General features: G+C 38.7%; 1 protein-coding gene across 2 annotated transcripts in view; it reads left to right on the top strand.

Moving 5' to 3' along the window:
- Positions 1-19,379, top strand: part of slc6a2 (solute carrier family 6 member 2) — a 42,636-nt gene that overhangs the window by 11,946 nt on the left and 11,311 nt on the right. For both annotated transcript variants that reach the window (XM_041795397.1, XM_041795406.1), the window contains exons 5-10: positions 8,454-8,592; positions 8,871-9,005; positions 9,191-9,294; positions 10,993-11,117; positions 11,209-11,321; positions 18,571-18,699. In XM_041795397.1, coding sequence (XP_041651331.1) covers positions 8,454-8,592; positions 8,871-9,005; positions 9,191-9,294; positions 10,993-11,117; positions 11,209-11,321; positions 18,571-18,699 — 745 coding nt within the window. The remainder of the gene's footprint in view (positions 1-8,453; positions 8,593-8,870; positions 9,006-9,190; positions 9,295-10,992; positions 11,118-11,208; positions 11,322-18,570; positions 18,700-19,379) is intronic.

The following is a 19,379-nucleotide window of genomic DNA, read 5'->3' as shown; positions in this document are numbered from 1 at the left end:
ATTTTATGCCAACTGTAACTCATTTTTTGTCACTTCTCACCCATTTTTGCTACTTTCTGACCCTTTTTCCACTTTTCCTCCCCATTTTTCTCCCCTTTTGGTTGCTTTTTGACCATTCTTGCCACCTTTAACTTATTTTTATTGCCGTTGTTGCCACTTTTCACCTCTTAGATTGTGGCTCTTGCAAAGGTATTTTTCAACTATTTGGCTATTTGGTTGAGCAGGGTTGAGTAACAGTGATATAAAGGATAAAAAAAAGAAAAAAAAAGATTGTATCAAACTGGTATTTTGACACTTTTCAGGCACTGTCTGCGATTTGAATATTGTAGCATGTCATATTGCAATTTAATCTAATTTGTGATTAATTGCCCAGCCCTAGGCTAAACAGGTCAGTCTTGGTTTCATCAGACCAGAGAGTCTTGTGTCTCAGACTGAGAGTCCTTCAGGTGCTTTTTTGCAATCACCAAGCAGGCTTTCATCTGTATTGCACTAAAGAGAAGCTTTCGTCTAGTCACTCTGCCATAAAGCCCAGATTAGTGAAGGTCTGCAGTGACGGTTGTGCTTTGTCTCATCTCCACACAGGACCTATGGAGCTCAGTCAGAGTGACCATTGGGCTCTTGGTCACCTCTCTTACTATGGCCCTGCTTCCCCAAGTGCTCAGTTTGGCTGGGTGACCAGCTCTTTGAAGAGTTCAGATTGTGCCAAACGTCTCCTATTTGAGTGCTATGGAGGCCACTGTGCTCTTGGGAACTTTCAGTGCAGCAGATTTTTTTTTCGTAGCCTTCCCCAGATCTGTACCTTGCAACAATCCTGTCTTCGAGCATTGCAGGCAGTTCCTTTGACCTCATGGTTTGGATTTGCTCTGATGTTATCTGTGGTGTGTACATTCACAAATTGTATCCAGCCAATTTACCACAAGTGGACTCCATTCAAGGAGTAGAAACTTCTCAGCAAAGATCAAAAGAAATTTGAGGATCCTGAGCTAACTTTAGGTGTTGTTGTGAAGAGTCTGAATTCTTATGTCAATGGGATATTTCCGTTTTATATCTTTAATAATTTGCGAAAATCCAAAAATTCCGTTTTCACTTTGTCATTATGGGGTACTGAGTGTAGATTAACAAGAGAAAAAAAAAATTTAGACAATTGTGGCATTAGGCAGGAACAGAACAAAACTGAAAAAAGTGAAGGGGGTCTGAATACTTTCTGAATGCACTGTATGTTCTGTTTTTAGATAATGGCACTGCAGGATTGTACAAGCAATAGGAGGGAAACAGTTGCTTATTTACACAACAAGCAGACACACAGAAGCAAAGATTCATTGTTATTCATTTATTGCCCCAAGCAGCCGAATATACACCAAGGAATGGACCCCTCTGCTACAATCTGTTTACCAGCTAGTCGCTAAGTTGATCAATTTTCTGTGCTAGTTAGGTATTTAAATGACTGTTGTACTGCATATTTTTATCCGAAAACAGTGCTATATACAGCATGACTGGTCTAATAAGTAAGCTGAAAAGCAGGAATTAACATAACAAGACGAAAAAGCTAAAAGATGCTAAAAAACTAAAACTGCAGTTATCCTGAACCCACATATGGCCTGACCTGAAATAACACCATTTTGAATCATGTGACAGCTAAGCAGAGTGTAAGGGATTGTGTTTCTACGGATGAAAACATGTTTCAGTCCAAAAGACTGACCTAAAAGACAGATCGGGGCATTTGTTTTGATCATTGTGATAACTAATGTAGCCCAAACTGATCAAAGAAACTTCTCAGATGTTGAAGCCAAAATCACAGCATCATTAATGCTGTCTCGATACTGAAAGGCATAAAAATCACAAAGCTGTCGGGGCAGGCTCAAAGGGGTCTTGAGCTGCCAGTATGCTTCATCAGAAGTGCATGTCTGATGAAAAACAGTTGGAAACCCCTTCCCTCTTTGCCTTGCCAATTTAAGAACTGGGAATGGTTTATTTGACAATTAATGCATTTCTAGATTTTACTTCCTCTCCAAGAAGCAATTGGCCAGGATTAAGCAGAACGTTAACTATTCTGTCAAGCTTTTTGACTCATTCTTTCAAAAGTATCTTTGTCACTGAGGATGTATGAACCAGGTGCAACACTGATTTACTTCAGGAAAATCTGTCTGAAAATATGGGCTTATAATTTAAATCGCATTGCCGACTACAGTTTTCAACCTGCTTTCAGTGGACCATAATCAGCTTGTCAGACAATGTTGTACAAATTACTCTAATTGAGAAAAGCCATGACTTATCAGTTCAATTCAAAATGTCCCAACATCTGTAACAACATTGTGCCAGCTTCAGCTTAACAGGTAGCAGCTAGTGGCATCATTAAATGTTAGAAAGCAGCACAGCCAGCTTACTGAGTGCAGCTAAGAGTGAATGTGTTTAGAGTAACTGGTCCTAAAAGACCTGGGCTAATGTTAAAGTGGGCATTTACGGGCACTATTAATGCTATCAGATGAACAAGGAGGCCCTAGGGGATTACAACTCAACACCAACACAAGGACTTCATCTCATGATCATAGACTACATTTCTCTCTCCAAACAAACCAACATCTTCACACTGCTATCTACCTCCCTAAAGACCTCATAGCTTTGAATTTATTATCAGCCAAAGATAAGTAATTGCCAAAGATGGGTTTCACAGATCATCTGCTCCCTCAGGACTGTGTTTCTGAACATTTTTCAGTTCGCGTGTTCCTGAAGACTTTAGTGTCAGGCAGTTGTATAAGCAACCTGAGTATCAGATCAAGTCCAGTTCCTCTGTTTATCAAACCTAACATCACATGCCAACTTAATTGAATCTTTCTCATGGAAAGTTTTGGTAAGGGACAGCATAGATTATCATAGATGTGCAGCAGTGAAATAGTCTGGCCCTCTTTTCCAAGGTGCAGATGACACTCTTAAGGAGGAATGATTTCCTGTTGTCATTTTCAACAGCACTGTCCAGGACCTTATTGCATTTTGAAGACATTAACAAACATGTGTAAGGGTATCAGGAAAATATATAACCAAAATTAAATTAATGAGTAGTACTTTGCAAAGTGCTATTAAAACAAGGTATATGTCTTTTGATATCAGTGCATGCCGGTTGGTTATAAAGTTTAATAAATGAAGTATTAACTGGTTTATGCCGCCCTCTATTGGCTAAACATCAGTGCAAGAAAAATATGCAAAAATAGTTTCAAAGACATGGTATGATCACAATTTGAAGCACTCGACCAAACAATTTATTTTTTATTTATTTATTTCATTAACAAATATGATGAAACTGTCCAGAATCAGAAAGACAGAGCAAGAAACATTTCATTAATTATTTTTTCATAGTGGCTGTGTTTAGCTAATAGATCCTCTCAGTTAGAGCTAGCATTAGAAAGCATACAGGTTCAAAATTAAGCACTTTTGGTCACATTATATTCAGAGCGCTCATCACATTTAAGTTTTAGTCAAATCAACAAACAGCTCTCTTCAGGGATTTCCTATCCTGACCGGTACTGCTTCAAAACCATGCACTGGTGTCTCTACTCAGGATGATCACAACATTTACTGCTCACAACTACATCTTAAAAATCATTAGAAAGGTTCTCTTAGTAGCCTGAGATGTAGAGACACTGCCGTGCCTTTCTATGAGGAGAAAATGTTAAATTTCTGAAAGATTCCTTGTGTGTTTTTTTTTCCCCAACTATATTTTTCTGTTTGGTGCCTATGGGCTCTCCTGAATCTATTGCTTCATTCATTAAAGATGGTGAAGCAGGCTAAGATGGCAGCACACACCTAACCAGATATGCATGTGACTAACATATCCATAGGATACATTTCACATACATTTGGGCAGCATAAATAGATAGATTGTGTTTGGGAAGGGCAGAACATTTGGAAAAAATCTCAGAAGATGATTGGACAGATTTTTTCTGAGATATTAATTACGAGCCAATCAGAGCAACAAAATATATGACGTAGTGGGCATGTGCAGCCAAAGGGATTATGCTATGCAACAAAAGCTTAACAGGCAGCCATTTGTTGGGCAGTCATTGTTAACAACCATGACAGCCAATTGGTGAATTACAGTGTTGCAGAGGCTGGTCAGGTGAAGAGCAAAAAAAACATCTTTTTTCACCAAGAAAAGCTTTCAGTGGACTGTTCTTCTTTAATGTAAAATGTTGACCGCTGGCTGACAGGATAACTAAACCCTGCCCTTGGCTGCTGCATCATTCTCCTCAAATATTGCTGATTGGTCCATTCATTCTGAGACCAGGCACAAACATTTCAGACTGAAGCTTTGCAGGATAGATCTGCCTCATGAAAAACATGGAATCAGGCAGATCTATTATCCTCCATCACCATGCTCTCCTTAGAGCCACAGCCAGCTTCTGGTTTTGCAGATAGGCACAACAGTTTTGGCCAGCATGAGGCTGAATATTTCAAGGAAAACTGGACTTGTCTAATGTTGCACTGTCATTTAGCGGTTGCTTTAGTCCAAAGCAACATTCATTTGAGAGACAGAAAGGTGTTCATGGCATTCAGGACCCAGCCCACACTGGATACTGACTGTGCCCTGATGGGGTTTCAAACCCCTGATTTCCTGTACTGAAGTTTGCAATGACAAAATGTCTACCACTGAGCTATCCAGCTGCCTATGTTTGAAAAACAAAACAGCAAAAAGAAAAAAAACCCTAAAGTCTGAGTTGTTTTGTTTCCACTTTCAGCTTCACTTGAACAACAATGTCCTGGATACTTTTGTAGCCATCATTTCACTCCAACTCCTGAAAATGTGATATCTCCAAAATACCAGGATGGAATGTCTTTAAATTTGACACCAACACTATTTGAGGTTAAAGATGAAAAGATGAGATCCTGCTGGACAACGGTCAATATCAATAGGACCTTACATATAATCCATTTCTTCTGAATGTAACCTCCAGTGAAGGTATTATTATAATATATAATAATAAAAATAACGATAATAAAGTCTGAATTAGTATAATTTTATTGATAAGAGAGAACAAAGACACATGTAGTTAAACACGATTACCCTTGTTCTACCAGTGAATGTTGTACCAATGCATAACTAGAGGTTGTGTTAGTTGGGCTGCAGGGAGAAGATCACTGACTTTTTCAGTGTTATGTCCCTCCCTATGATGGTTTGACTTCCAATGTTTTTGTTTCATTTTTAGGATCATACAATCATGTTCCCTGTCATTGTTTTAGTGAACGATGACACATAGAACCACAACATAACATAGCTCTATACCCATTATTTTTGAGAAGAAGAAAATCAAAGAGGATTCTGATTTGTTACCATTTTATAAGACAACCTGAAGAACAAAGCAAGATCACTTAACCTGCACTTAACAAATGCAATCATACTTTATGGTCAGACGATGGTGATTAGCAACCTGGTAATTCAAACATGGCAGCAAGGATGAAAATCCAGAATAGAAGGAAAAAACAGACTAACTGAAATTGCAAGTTTGTGCTTTTGATAGACTGTTTAGGCAAGGCAAGTTCATTTGTATAGCACATTTCAGCAACAAGGCAATTCAAAGTGCTTCACACAGGTCATAAAAATGCATTGACAAAGGGAAAAAGAAACAATGAAAACATTTTAAACAAAGCATGTAAAAGGTGATTAAAAACAGCAAATAAGACCCACACAAGATAGACACATCCCTAGTGCCATTTGTCTGAACTTTATATGTATAAAATCCAAAAAAGATAAAAATACACATAGAAAGTTTTTTTAAAACAGCAAAAAAAAAAAAAAAACAATAAAGATAAAAACAGATATTAAAGTAAAAGCTACAGTGCAAAGTTTGAGCAAAAATGGAAAATTAGAAAGGTAAAAAGATTTTTAGTCAAAGGCAGCAGTGAACAGGTGTGTCTTCAACCTTTATTTAAAAGAACTCAAACTCTCAGCAGACCTGATGTTTTCTGGGAGTTTGTTCCAGATATATGGAGCATAGAAACTGAACGCTGATTCTCCATGTTTGGTTCTGACTTTAGGGACACAGAGTAGACCTGCACCAGACGACCTGAGTGGTCTGGATGGTTCATACTGGACTAGAAGGTCTCTGATGTATTTTGGGCCTAAACCATTCAGTGCTTTATAAGCTAACAGGAGGATCTTAAAGTCTATTCTCTGAGAGACAGGGAGCCAGTGTAGAGACCTCAGAACAGGAGTGATGTGGTCCACTCTCTTGGTCTTTGTGAGGACTCGAGCAGTAGCGTTCTGGATCAGATGCAGCTGTCTGATGGACTTTTTAGGCAGACCAGTGAAGACACTGTTACAGTAGTCAACTCGACTGAAGATAAATGAATGGACCAGTTTTTCAAGGTCCCGCTGTGACATTAGTCCTTTAATCCTAGAAATATTCTTGAGGTGATAATAAGCTGACTTTGTAATTGTTTTTATGTGGTTTTTGAAATTTAGGTCTGAATCCATGACAACACCCAGATTTCTGGCCTGGTCTGAGGTTTTTAACTGAAGTGACTGGAGCTGCATGCTGATTTTAAGGGATTCCTCCTTGGGTCCAAAAACAACTACCTCAGTTTTTTTCTCTGTTTAACTGGAGAAAATTATGGCACATCCATTCGGTAATTTGTTCCATGCATTTACCCAGTGCTTGTATGGGGCCATGGTCACCTGGGGACATTGAAATGTAGAGCTGTGTGTCATCTGCATAGTTATGGTAATTTATTTTGTTGTTTTCTATGATCTGAGCAAGTGGAAGCATGTAGATGTTAAACAGAAGAGGCCCCAGGATGGAGCCTTGGGGGACTCCACATGTAATGTAGGTCTGCTCAGATTTAAAGTTACCTATTGAAAATAATCCCTGTCCTTTAAGTAGGATGCAAACCAATCAAGAACTGTGCCAGACAGTCCCACCCAGTTTTCCAGTCGGTCAAGTAATATATTGTGGTCGACTGTGTCGAAAGCAGCACTGAGGTCCAATAACACTAAGACTGAAGTTCTGCCATGATCTGTGTTTAAGCGAATGTCATTAAACACCTTGACCAGAGCGGTCTCAGTGCTGTGATGTGGTCTAAAACCTGACTGGAAGACATTAAAGCAGTTTTTCACTGTTAGAAAGTAATTTATCTGTTGAAACACAGCCTTTTCAATAATTTAACTTAAAAAAGGAAGATTTGATATCGGCCTGTAGTTATTCATTAAGGTCTTGTCTAGATTGTTCTTTTTTAAGAGCGGCTTAATAACAGCTGTTTTCAGGGTCTGTGGGAAGACTCCTGAGATCAGAGACATGTTTACAATCGGTAACAGATCAGGTTTCAGTTGTAATTCATGGGTTGTAGTTACTGCTCTTATACCTCCTGAAATGCTGCTACCTATTTATGTGAATGTGCTCAGGCCTTTGGATTATTTACATGCAGTGGAGACAACATTGAGAAATAAACTCAGTTCATTTCCTAGGACTGGTTAAGTTGATATGCATTTCACGTCTGCAAGTAAAGTGTATGGAAGTACAGCCTAGCTGATCATAAAGACTAGAGGAACACATTAAAAAAAAACATTTACCTGGCTTTGTTTAACCAAGAATTGGAGAAGGATCATCATTTAGAGGGAACTTTGTAAAAAAAAAAAAAAAAAAAAAAATCAACAAGGTTTCAACACATACAGTACAAACTCCATTTTAAATGTTTTACATAGGAGATAGACGTGTTATTGTCCCAGATTTGTCATAACATTTGGCATCGCACATGCTCAAAGCATGCCTTAATGTCAAAACAGATTTTTTAAGCTTAAATCCCTATGGACAGTGGATACAACCCGAATTCTGTTTCTTTCCAAAAACTCAGAGAATATCCTAAAAGCTGGAAATAATATTTAGATGTTTCAATTGAACCTTTGAATCCTCACCTTTATCTGACAGTGTTTGGCATCAGAAGACATTGCTGGCGGTATGAAAGCACAGCCAAAAGACATCATTGACAGGCTCAAAACAGTGTAGAAAAGAGGGAGTTGGAAAGAGAGACATGTAATAATTTAATTTTGTAGGTGCTCAGCAGATGGTTTTTAGGGTTGAAATAAACTTTAAATCCATTTTTATGAACCGTGTTGCCAAAACTTTAATAAATGGATTAACCGGTTAAAGCAGGCTATGTCAGACTTGATATGCTAGCTTTGTGTTGCTGTAACTTTTATCTAACTACCTGTCCAATGCAGAATCTCTCATCTTCATCTCAGGCACCTAAAGTGTGGGCTGTTTTGTTCAGACTCCCCCAGCTGCAACACAATCCGGGTGTTCCCATTTCACCAAAACATCCTCAAAAATGTTCTCAAAGTACATTACCGGTGCTCTGTTATCAATTAATATCATAGTGCTATAAGTTATGGTCCATAGATTTAATGAAACCTGTGCAACTGAAAACAACAGTAAGCATAACAATGAAAATGTCTGTGTGTCCTGCAGACGGGGTGTGCTACATCTTCATGAGAGCAAAGGTATCCAGGACCTGGGACTTCCACGCTGGGAACTGTCGTTATGTCTTATTGTGGTGGTCTTCATCCTCTTCTTCAGCCTTTGGAAAGGTGTAAAGTCTTCAGGGAAGGTACAGGCCTCACCACACCACACAGCAAAAATACTCAGTGTCAATTTTTTCAGATGGAAGTTGTATCATGACAACCATATCTGCAGAAGGCATTCCACTGGTGATTCAGTCAAACAGTGTTTTGTATTGTATATAGTGGATTATCTAAAAACCATTAAGAGTAATTGACAAAGTGTTAATTTTTACACTTTTTTAAGAAACAAAAAAACATCTACTCTTTGTGAGTTATTGTAGGAGAATGTTTTACTCATTCCCAGCTTCTCTTTGTTGGTATTCAGGTGGTGTACATCACAGCTACCATGCCCTATGTGGTGCTTTTTGTTTTGCTGATTCGAGGCGTTACTCTACCAGGGTCCATGGATGGCATCAAGGCCTACCTCCACATTGATTTCAATCGGCTCAACAATCTAGAGGTCAGAGATGCTGCTTATTGTTTGCTTGGCAAAATACTATAGACATTTTATGAATGCAGACATTTCAAATGAAAACAAAACCTAAATAATTAAAAAGTGCATGCAATTTAAGTACAGACAATCCTCAGCTAAGTGGTCATATTTTAAATATGCAAAAGCCATCTTGTTTGTTTGTTTTGCCACAGGTGTGGATCGATGCTGCCACCCAGATATTCTACTCCCTAGGAGCAGGATTTGGGGTCCTTATTGCATTTGCAAGTTATAACAAATTTGACAACAACTGCTACAGGTAAGCGTTTTCACTACTTTGCTGATTTTTGATATCCCAGATGAGCCCATAGCAACATAACATCCTGCTGTCTTTGAGCAGTGTGTCCTTCTCAGCATGTAACAGGATCACAAAGCAGCAGAGGTGATGGTAATCTGTCCAGCTGAACCCAATGGCCAGGTGTTCACAGGAAAGATAAAGTACAGGCCAGGAAGGGCTGCCAGATAATACACCCTAGGGCTGTGTGTTAACTGGATGGCCATAGTGCTGCTCTTCTTCAGCACACATCAGGTTATGACTTAACCATATCTTTTTCTGCATGGATAGGATGCAGTGCAATTTGAGGCACAAATGTTTGCAAAACAGAAAACATGCTTCACCCAGCAGACAGTATAAATATTCCTGTCCTTTCACAAAATCTGAGGAAAAACACATTTTTCCTCTGGAAAATATGAATTCTCTCCAATACAGGTAGTTGGAAAAATAAAAAATACACCAACAGGTGAACCATTAAAAAGTGTCTGCACTGAGGCTGCTGACATACCAGTGCTGCTCTGTGTGTTAGAATCATTATGGACAGCTCCTTTACTGTCTTCTCTCAACTCCTCCACCTTCTTCAACCTAAACAGGGCCTCATGCCTTCCTCCTCTTTCATGTCTCATTTAGACATGCGTGTGGACTGCTGGCAGTTGGGATTTACATTATATCCACAGTGGCAAAAGACCAAACCTGAACTGGGGGAAAGGCAGCAGCTGGGAAGAGCCGGTGATGTTAGAAAAACAAGCACAAAACCAGACTTTTGTTTGAATGCCTGCACAGATGGAGGAAATCTGCAAAGGGCAGTGTTTGAAAAGCACCGCATCCTCCGTCACACCTATAAAGAAAACATTACTCACAAAGCTGCCAGAGCAAACTGAAGCGTGTAAGATGAAATGCAGTAGTGCCCTTGTTCTGCTTACCATTCTTCTTCATGTATCAGCTCAATGAAGCTTAAAAAATGACCCAGAAGCCTTATCATTAAAAACACCTGATAAGGTATCTTCCTCAGTTTTAACTTTTCTAGCGTAATATAAGTAAAAATTGTTGTCATATGTGTAGATTTTTTTTTACATCACGATTGTACTTGCAGTCCTCTAATAACATTCTGCTGTTGCACTTAGATCAGAGGTTTGCAAAGACTAAAAAACAGCAGAGGAAGGCAGATGAAACTGTTGGCTGTGATTACATTGTGCTGTGATCTTAAACATGTGTGTTATGGTAGCTTGACAGGAGAGGTCCTCTCACAGCCAGCACAAATTACAAACAGAGAAGAAGAATTAGCAAAACTACAGGTCAGCCACAGAAAAGCACGCTGGTTACGGATCAAACTTGCTGTTAGACATGGAAAACTGAAGAATCTAATTCATATGAAAGCCTCCCTACGACAGTGTTTGGCTGAAATTCAACCCATGGAAAACTTGCAACATATCGAGTAACACATTGCCCTACTCTGATATCACTAGATCAGGTCAGAAGCTTTATACTAGCTTGATGTTAAATTTAAATAAGAGACAGTTTGCCCTTTTTTAAAGATAAAGTCACTACATCATCAGTCAAGCTACAAGGCGAATGTAAATATGTGGTAATGTGAAACTACAGTCAAACAATGAACACATTGATTTAAAGAGCCATGTTTGCTTTATAACTTGTTTCTGCATTTGTGTTTTTTTCCATCTCCAGGGATGCTCTCTTGACCAGCACTGTGAACTGCGTTACCAGTTTCTTCTCAGGGTTTGCCATCTTCTCTGTGCTTGGATACATGGCTTACAAACATGGTGTGAGAATAGAAGATGTGGCTACAGAGGGTAAGCTCTAATGAAGAATCAAAGGTGAAGTTTGTGCACCTTAATTGTGAAATGTACTTTTATTTAGACATGTTTTTGTATGTGTGTGCAGGTGCAGGACTGGTATTTATCATCTACCCTGAGGCTATTTCTACTCTGCCTGGTTCAACATTTTGGGCTATTGTGTTCTTCATCATGTTGCTGACTCTGGGGATTGACAGCTCGGTAAGTCACAAAGGCCACTACAGCTGCTCCAAGAAACATATTCTTATAACTTCTTTTAACTTATTGTTTTCAGCATGTGGAAAAGAAAAAGACAGCTTTGCAACAAACACAGACGGACACCAATAATATGCACATGGTGCAAGCATATCAGTGATTTAAAGACAGAATGTAGGGCCCAGGTCAAAAGGTGAATAAAACTGTGTCAATTTGCACGCCACACCTATGCTCCAATTGTCCTTGATACCTCTCAGAAGACTTCTTGGGTATACCTGTTTGAACATGGTGCCATAACAAAATCGTACAGATTTTCTATAAAACCCCAAAATGTTATATATAACAATTAATAATAATTATATTAAATATTAATGTGTTCACGTGACAAATAAAAGGATAACCGAAAGAAAAAAAAGAAAAATTAAACCCTGACATTTCAGTAAATGTCTTAAACAGAGTGAACACATCTCCCATTTTATCTTGTTTGATTAGTTCAGAGAGTTTTTCTTTGGCAGAAGCTGACTGTGAGAACAGGGCAGGTGTACCTTGTGTACCTGACATTCAGATACCAAATATGTGTCTGATGTGCTTTCCTCATTGTTAAAAACTCTCCTGTTTATGTTTGAAAAAATGTGTCCACATATCAGACACTCTTTGCTAGTTCTTTGTGTTATAGAAGAACAATATCAGTCCTCTTTTACACATCATTTGTTAAATTTCATCAAAGTAATAATGTTTTGGCTATACGCAGTATAACCTGACACAGCCTCTGGACAACTTTATCTCAATTTTCTAGATAAAAATAGTGCTCCACCGTGCTTTTCCTACAAGAGGCTATGAGTGTTCTAGCAGTTAGTGGTTTTTATATCAGAGTAAACGAGCTAGGGTTGCACGATATTGGATTTATGCCGATATCCGATATGCCAATACTTTAAAGCTCATTTTGGCCGATACCAATACCGATACTTATATATTATATAATATTGTTAGTCTGTTGTTTGTTTTTTTAGGAACAGACAAAACATTTTGGTTTTTTTTTTGTTTGTTTTATCAGAAATGAAGGATGTATTGGTTTTTTTTGTTTGTTTGTTTTTTTTTTTTTCAAACACAGCCATACACTAATAAAAAAAACTTAGAGTTATGTCTTTGGGTTACATGTGCATTACATGCTACATGTATTTTTAACAGTACGGCCAAAGTCATCTGCATCTTTGAGGGCAATAAACAGCAGCAAAATAACCTGCTGACACTGAGCTCCACCGTGCAAAAAAAAGAAACAGCTTATGAATTTAGATTGATTCTCCTCAGCCAGTTTGCAGGATGGCTCCCTGACATACTCCTGACAAAGTGCTTTAAATAACAACAACAACAACAGAAAGACAGATTCTTAAATGCAAAAAATCTAGCTATAGTTCAGAGCTTAAAGATGCTTTAAAATTTTTGAGACTCAAGATGAACAAAAGAAATAAAACTTTTAACTAAAGTAGTTCTCCTGATTCTGCTTTAAACAGCACAAACTAACTAGGCAACCAAGTTTAATGGGTATTTCACCGTAAACAGCTCTGTAACAATCCAGTGACACCCACATCTCCAATGCTGGAGACAGGATGCCTGCAGAGTGTGCACCATGCATGGGAGACTTGGCACACAGAAGTCCGTCATTGCTTTTGCCATGTTTTGCACACTGTCATGTAGCATGACACGCACGTTCTTTATTTCTATTTTCCATATCCGAAACATGTTATCAAAAGCGGCTGCAATTGCAGCTGCTGAGTGAGCACACCTGTGAGTGCAGGACAGGCTTTTTAAGAGTGAAATCCTCATCTATCCACTGAGGCAGTGAGGCTCAACCTGCTAACAGGACGAACACTTGATGTCCATTTATCCATGGTGAAGCTATTATGTTTAGCTTTAAGAAAGAACTTCTCTGTGTGACTGGAAACAAAGTTTTGCAGTTCAGGTAAGGCTATAAGCGCCTGCTAGGTATAACGTAGCAGGGTTTTAAATGTATCATTAGCCCGTGGAAGCCCGCATATTCTACCACACTGAAAGGCTGATTATCAAGAGCTATAAATTCAATGATTTTCCTGTTCAGCCCCTTACCTTTGGGTGGTTACTGCTGTACTTTTTAGCTTTGTCGAATGACTTAAGGAGAGGCTGTTGACGAGTTTTCCCTGGCATGAAGTTTTGTCATTCTTTATCTTAATAAAGTTCTTGTAGTCATCAGGGTGACGTTTTTTTAGATGCAAAATTAAACTGGTGGTGTTAAAGGTGTGTTGTCGAGCTCCTCCTCGCATCATACGTAATTTACAAGTGATGCAAACAGCTACTTGTTGGTCTTGTTCCCACACCTCAGAATTCTTCGACACAGCCGACATGTTGAGTTGTTGTTGGCGCACGTCCGGCGTCATTGCATACGCTTAATTATGATGTCATATTATCGGCCGAGGCAAGATGGATCCTCAAAGCCATCATGCTGGGTCGAGAACTTCTGGTCAGAGAATGGAAAGCGAGGGATCTTCCTTTGCCCAGCTGTTGGTTTACCCAATTAAGTGTAGTTGCGGCTTATGAGGAGATAACATATAGGATGTTAAATCGACTAGATTTATACTATGCTAAATGGGGGAAATACATCAGTCTTGTTACGAGACAATGACACTCAATTTGGTCAAGACAACCGTGTCACACGAAGCAGTCTTAACTGCTCTGCCTTGAATAAAAGCTGCAGTCTTAATGTAGATTCGCAGAACCTAACTAACACAGCTGATCCTATCTTGGTGAGCTAGGCCCGCAGCCCCCTGCAATTTTCTGGTGACATTAAAGCTTCTATGTAGAAGACAACTTAGCCTCTAAGTGCAGTATTTATTCATTTTTAATTTAGATGTATTTTTCATTTTCCTCTTATCTCTTGTGATAGGGTTTATTTCTGTCAGGTTTTTTTCCTTTTGTTTGTCTGATTACTTACTTGATATTGATTGTTTTTTTTGTGTTTTATACATTAAGTTTAGTCCTTTGTCCTGTATTTTGTCATTGTTGTTGGATATTTGAAAAACTAATAAAAGTTTGGTCACAAAAATCTGGCATTGCACCAAAACAAAAACATTCAAACATGCATGAAAAGGGTAAATATTTGATCCAAAATAATTAGGGCTGTCAAAGTTAACACATTAATATCACATTAACTCAAATTACTTTTAATGCCACTGATTTTTTTTGTCACACGATTAACATATACACGTTCTGTGTGACCCTTTACCCATCCCGTAGCTTGCCAGATCAGGAAGCAGTGCTGTCGTGATGCAGTTCAAGCAGAAATGGATACAGGACAGAGACTTTTGAATGGCAGGTTCAGATTTCAGATTAAGCCAGATAAGACTCAAGTTATTTGTTCTTACTGTTGATGTGAACTGAGTTACCTGGAGTTTGTAGAGTCTTAAATACCCGGGACCAATTGCTGGCCGAGCACATCACTAATGCAGAGAGTTGACTGGGACTGTAAATAAACGCCAAATTCAAAAAATAGCCAATCAAGATGCTGTCAAAGGCTCTGCAATCCCTATAGGAAACGGTTAGACGCTGGTAAATACCCAGCTACATCATGAGGAGGAGGAGGGGACATCAGGAGAGGCTGGTGTGTGGCAGGGGAGCAGAGGAGTTACAGGTGAGCCTGAGAGTGAAGCAGTGAATGAGCTCTGTAGAGTATCGTAGTAAACACTAAAAAGCATTATTAGACTGTGGGTCCCTTTTATTTATGAAGAAAAAAATGGTTTGAGGTTAAATCTGTAGCTCTTCTATGATCTGAAGAATGAAAAGATGGTTAAGTCCTCTTACTACACCTTAAAAGTTCTCCACTGAGACTTCTTTTACTTTGTGTGTTCATGAGTTTTAAAAAGCAGCTTCAAATTTGTGTTTATTGACTTCATTCCAGTAAATCTACTGGACTGATGACAGTAGTTTCTTACTGTCTGCATTTATTTTACATTTGGGCATTTTTTTAGTTTAAAAATAAAAGTATGATATATTATAAGAAAAATTTTTCACATAATTACTTGCTTTGTCTCTTGAGTAAGGCAGATGTGTCCACTTTACTCACCTCTGAGCACATCAGAACAGTGAAACACCATTAGATGTGTCTGTGCCACTTCTGAGCTCTCAGCGGAGACTAGACTTCTCCCAGTGATGTGTAGTGTAATTCTCCAACTGTATTTAGTCTCTCTTTTTGAATCATCCTGTTGTGAGTCCTCTTGGTGTAAAGGGATGTTTTTGTGAGCCTTTATTTCCCCCATTTGAGGCCAAAATTCTCTGCTTTAAGTGTGAAAGATCCAGGAATGACCTTTGAGAGATTTAAACTTGACTGACCATGTTCTTCATGTCCATGTGTGATTATGAGATCTGTTGTCCGGTGTTAAGCTGCTGACAACAGAGGAGTAACGTTCAGAAGTCTAAAGTTAGTCTCTACATTGTGGTATTATTCAGTAATGTTACATTAAGGTCAGTATCTCCATCTGTTGTCCTAGTTGGGCTTGAGTTTACCATGTTATGCTCCCAGCATATTTTTGGAGCATTCAGCATCTTTGAGTTTAGTCTAGAAAATTTTTGGACTTTATCTGTCGCTGTTTTGGGTTGTTGACATGAACAAACATTTGCATGAAGAAAGCATTTTTGTCCACTTGTGTTAACAAGGGCATTTAAATTTTGAGAAATAGTCCTGTATGGTACATGTAGAACAGATAAAAAAAAAATGGGTGATTAATTTGCGATTAATCTTGAGTTAAATATGAAATTTGTGAGATTAATTGCAATTAAAAGTTTCAATCTATTGATAGCCCTACAAATAATTTAAATTAAAATATGTCATGAAAAAAAGTAAAAAAAAAAAAAAAAAGGAGAAATTGATTAAAAAAAATTTCAACTATAGAAATTTCTTCACAGTGTACACACAAAACGGAGAGAAGTAAAGAAGCAGTCAGTCCTGTGGGGCAGACTAAATGGCATACTTAGGAAGTGTTTTCTTATGAGGGCATGATTAATGCATCATGTTGACTGTATACTCCTCAGAGTCTGTGTCTTCTCTGCTTTGCACTGTTTTCATCCCATAGAACCATTTTTGGCTGACCGCTGAGGGCAGCCCTACATATGGCAATGTCTGTGTCTGAGTGAGTCTGTATGTATGTATGTATGTATGTCTGTATGTCTGTATGTCGCTGAGTGAGTGATGCTTTTGTAATAAGCCAAATAATACAGAGTTGCATTTGCTTGGACTGAATGCTGTCACTAATGGCTGCCTCCACTGTGTTAACCAGGCTCCAGTTAACATTATGTATGGCTCATCTATACAGAGTTGCTCTATGGGCGAGGTTTACTCATGCTGACAGTCCTTTAATGGCTGCCCTTACTGCTCTAAATACTCAGATATAGCTTTAGCCTCTGTTTAACCAGAAGTGGGCCACATTTATGTATGACAAAGAATAAAACAACCCTGTAAGCTGTTCATGTTGGGAAAGATGTTTTTACTCCTCTGCTGAGCTGCTTTGACATGACTATGTGATAACTGAGGGGGAAAAGGTTAACTTTTCTGAATGCTTGTGGCTGCTAGACGAACGTTAGCTTGGCCTTAGCCAGACCAACACGTTTCCTCATCACATTTAGTGCTGAGAGCAAAATGGAATGCTTTCTGCAAAAGAAAATGAAGATGCCGCTCTTCTGACCCCCGCTTTGGCATGACAATGTGATAGTTAAGGGGAAAGAGTTACTTGTTGTGTACAGCTAATGACTTGTTGTGTCCCAGCTAACGACTCTAGCAGGCCTGTCTTTAGCAGGGACTAAGCTGAGCAGTACTTTTTGTCTGAACCACACATGTCTGAATCCAAACATGAGCAGAGAGCAACACTGAAAGCTTTCTGTGACGGAAAAAATGTTCTCTCTCTACTCTGTTTCGGCATGTTATTCTGATCATGGCGCTGAGCTTGTCCCGTTTACTATGTTAGCTGCATTAGCTTTTTGCTTGGTCGTCACAGTAGGACCACTAATTTTTAATCCAATCTAGGCGCTGTTCTTGTTGAAATCAGGGCATAGCGACAGCTTGTCTTGTGCAGAGGATGGCCTTTTGCTCTTTCCTTGTGGTGTTGTCTTCCATTTGCGCAGTAATAGCAAAGACTACAGAGCGTATTTCCCCCTCTGTTTTCTACCTGCAGCTCTGCTGCAGCAGAGACGCTGTCTGTCTGTGTTTAACCAATCAGATGCGGTTGAAGAAAGCAGAAGGGGAGGGGGATGACGCTGCTCAGGTTTCATCTCCACACGTGGAAAGAAGGAGACAGACAGAGAGAGAGAGAAACATGTAGCTTTTACAGTAACCGCTTACTATACCTTTGGCTAAAAATGATAAACTACCAACAATCATGACAAAGTCACTCTGCCATAACACACATTTCAGCCAGGCATTTCAATAGGCATCACAGAAAATTGCGGTCAGCCACATATCTATATATATATATATATATATATATATATATATATATATATATATATATATTACTAAGATAGACATTAACTTTGTTAAGCCATGCATTACATATCAAATAATAACCTTACCAGTTATTCACAGGCACTTTTGTATGATGAAGTGTCTAATGACCTCACCTTGCTGACACACCACCCTGTTTCCAAATGTGGAACCAGTCAGACTCACCTCAACTCCACTTACTTTTGATTTTGCTTTGTTTTCTTTTTTCTTTGTTTGTTTGATTGTGAATCATTACTGGTACCTGGTCCTTTTCTTGGTATCACCACTCGAAAGGTTTCGAGCAAGCTAAGCTGCTACTACATGTGACCTTGATACACTGTCAACCACTGAGTGGTCAAAGCGTATTGTCACAGAAGTACAGGTTCTCTTGAACTGCTGTCTTCCCAAATTTTCCCGTGCTTATCAGTAGTATTTTGTCTCGCTGCTCTCTGACATCGCTGGAACAAAACTTGTCTTGTGATAAAAAAAAAAAAGAAAAAAAACGTAGTCCAAGAACAACCTACACTATCACCTGCCTACATTAGGAGGTGATATCAAAGTTTAAAATGTAATGGAAAACAAAGTAAGTTACCAAAACTAAGGGGCAAGCCAGTACAATAATAAGATAACTGTATTTTCCTACATGTCATTCTTGAGTTGCAGATAAGAGACATGTGCTTAGCCCAATCTGATACACAACAATTGCAGAATAGAGATTTTTGATTCCTCTCTTGCTCTGATTTTGTCCACCAGATGGGAGGCATGGAGGCAGTCATCACAGGCCTGACAGATGACTTTAAGATCCTCAAAAGAAACCGAAAGATCTTCACCTTTGCCACAGCTTTTGGAACCTTCCTGGTCGCCCTCCTCTGTGTTACTAATGTCAGTATCATTTATTACTTTTACTCAGTACTTAGAAAAGTACTTTCAATGTCCCACTTTTATATACTTATACTTTTGAAGCTTTGATATATGTGTCACCTTAAGTTTTACTTCCAGATTTTATCGTTTCTTTTTCTATTTAACATTTTTGTATTTAAAATATGGTAAAAACATATGTATGTATTGCCCCAATGTCAAAATCTGACAAAACAGAGAAGTCACTGTACGTCACTGATGAAACTAAGTCTCATGATGTTTGCCAATTTCCCAGATTTTTTTCTTAGAAATTATCAACAAAGCTGTTGCAGCTCCCTCTAATAACAGCCTAGAATTTGATTACAGCTGTAGGCAGGAAGAAAATGATGAACTTTCTCTCTTGTCCCTACTCATTCACATGGTATCAGCAACAAGGAGAGTCCCTGATTGAAAACAGAAAGAGTCTTTGGAATCAGAAATTATGTTAGTGATTCCCATGATTCCTCCCTTAATCAAATCAATATATTTATTTAGAAAGTCCATTAGCGGCATGACACAATATAAAGACTGGACCACACAGGATGCAGGTGAATGATTGCGCAAAAGCTCAAGTGCACCAGGTATCCCCTGCATCCTCCATGTAGTCAGTAAAGTTCATTTTAAGGTACCTTGTGAAAAACAAGCAGCCAGTGAGACCATAATGA

This window comes from Cheilinus undulatus, linkage group 1, assembly GCF_018320785.1.
Source record: "Cheilinus undulatus linkage group 1, ASM1832078v1, whole genome shotgun sequence".
Taxonomy (NCBI): domain Eukaryota; kingdom Metazoa; phylum Chordata; class Actinopteri; order Labriformes; family Labridae; genus Cheilinus; species Cheilinus undulatus.
The sequence above is the reverse complement of the archived record's forward strand: the minus strand, read 5'-3'. Positions and strand labels throughout refer to the sequence as shown.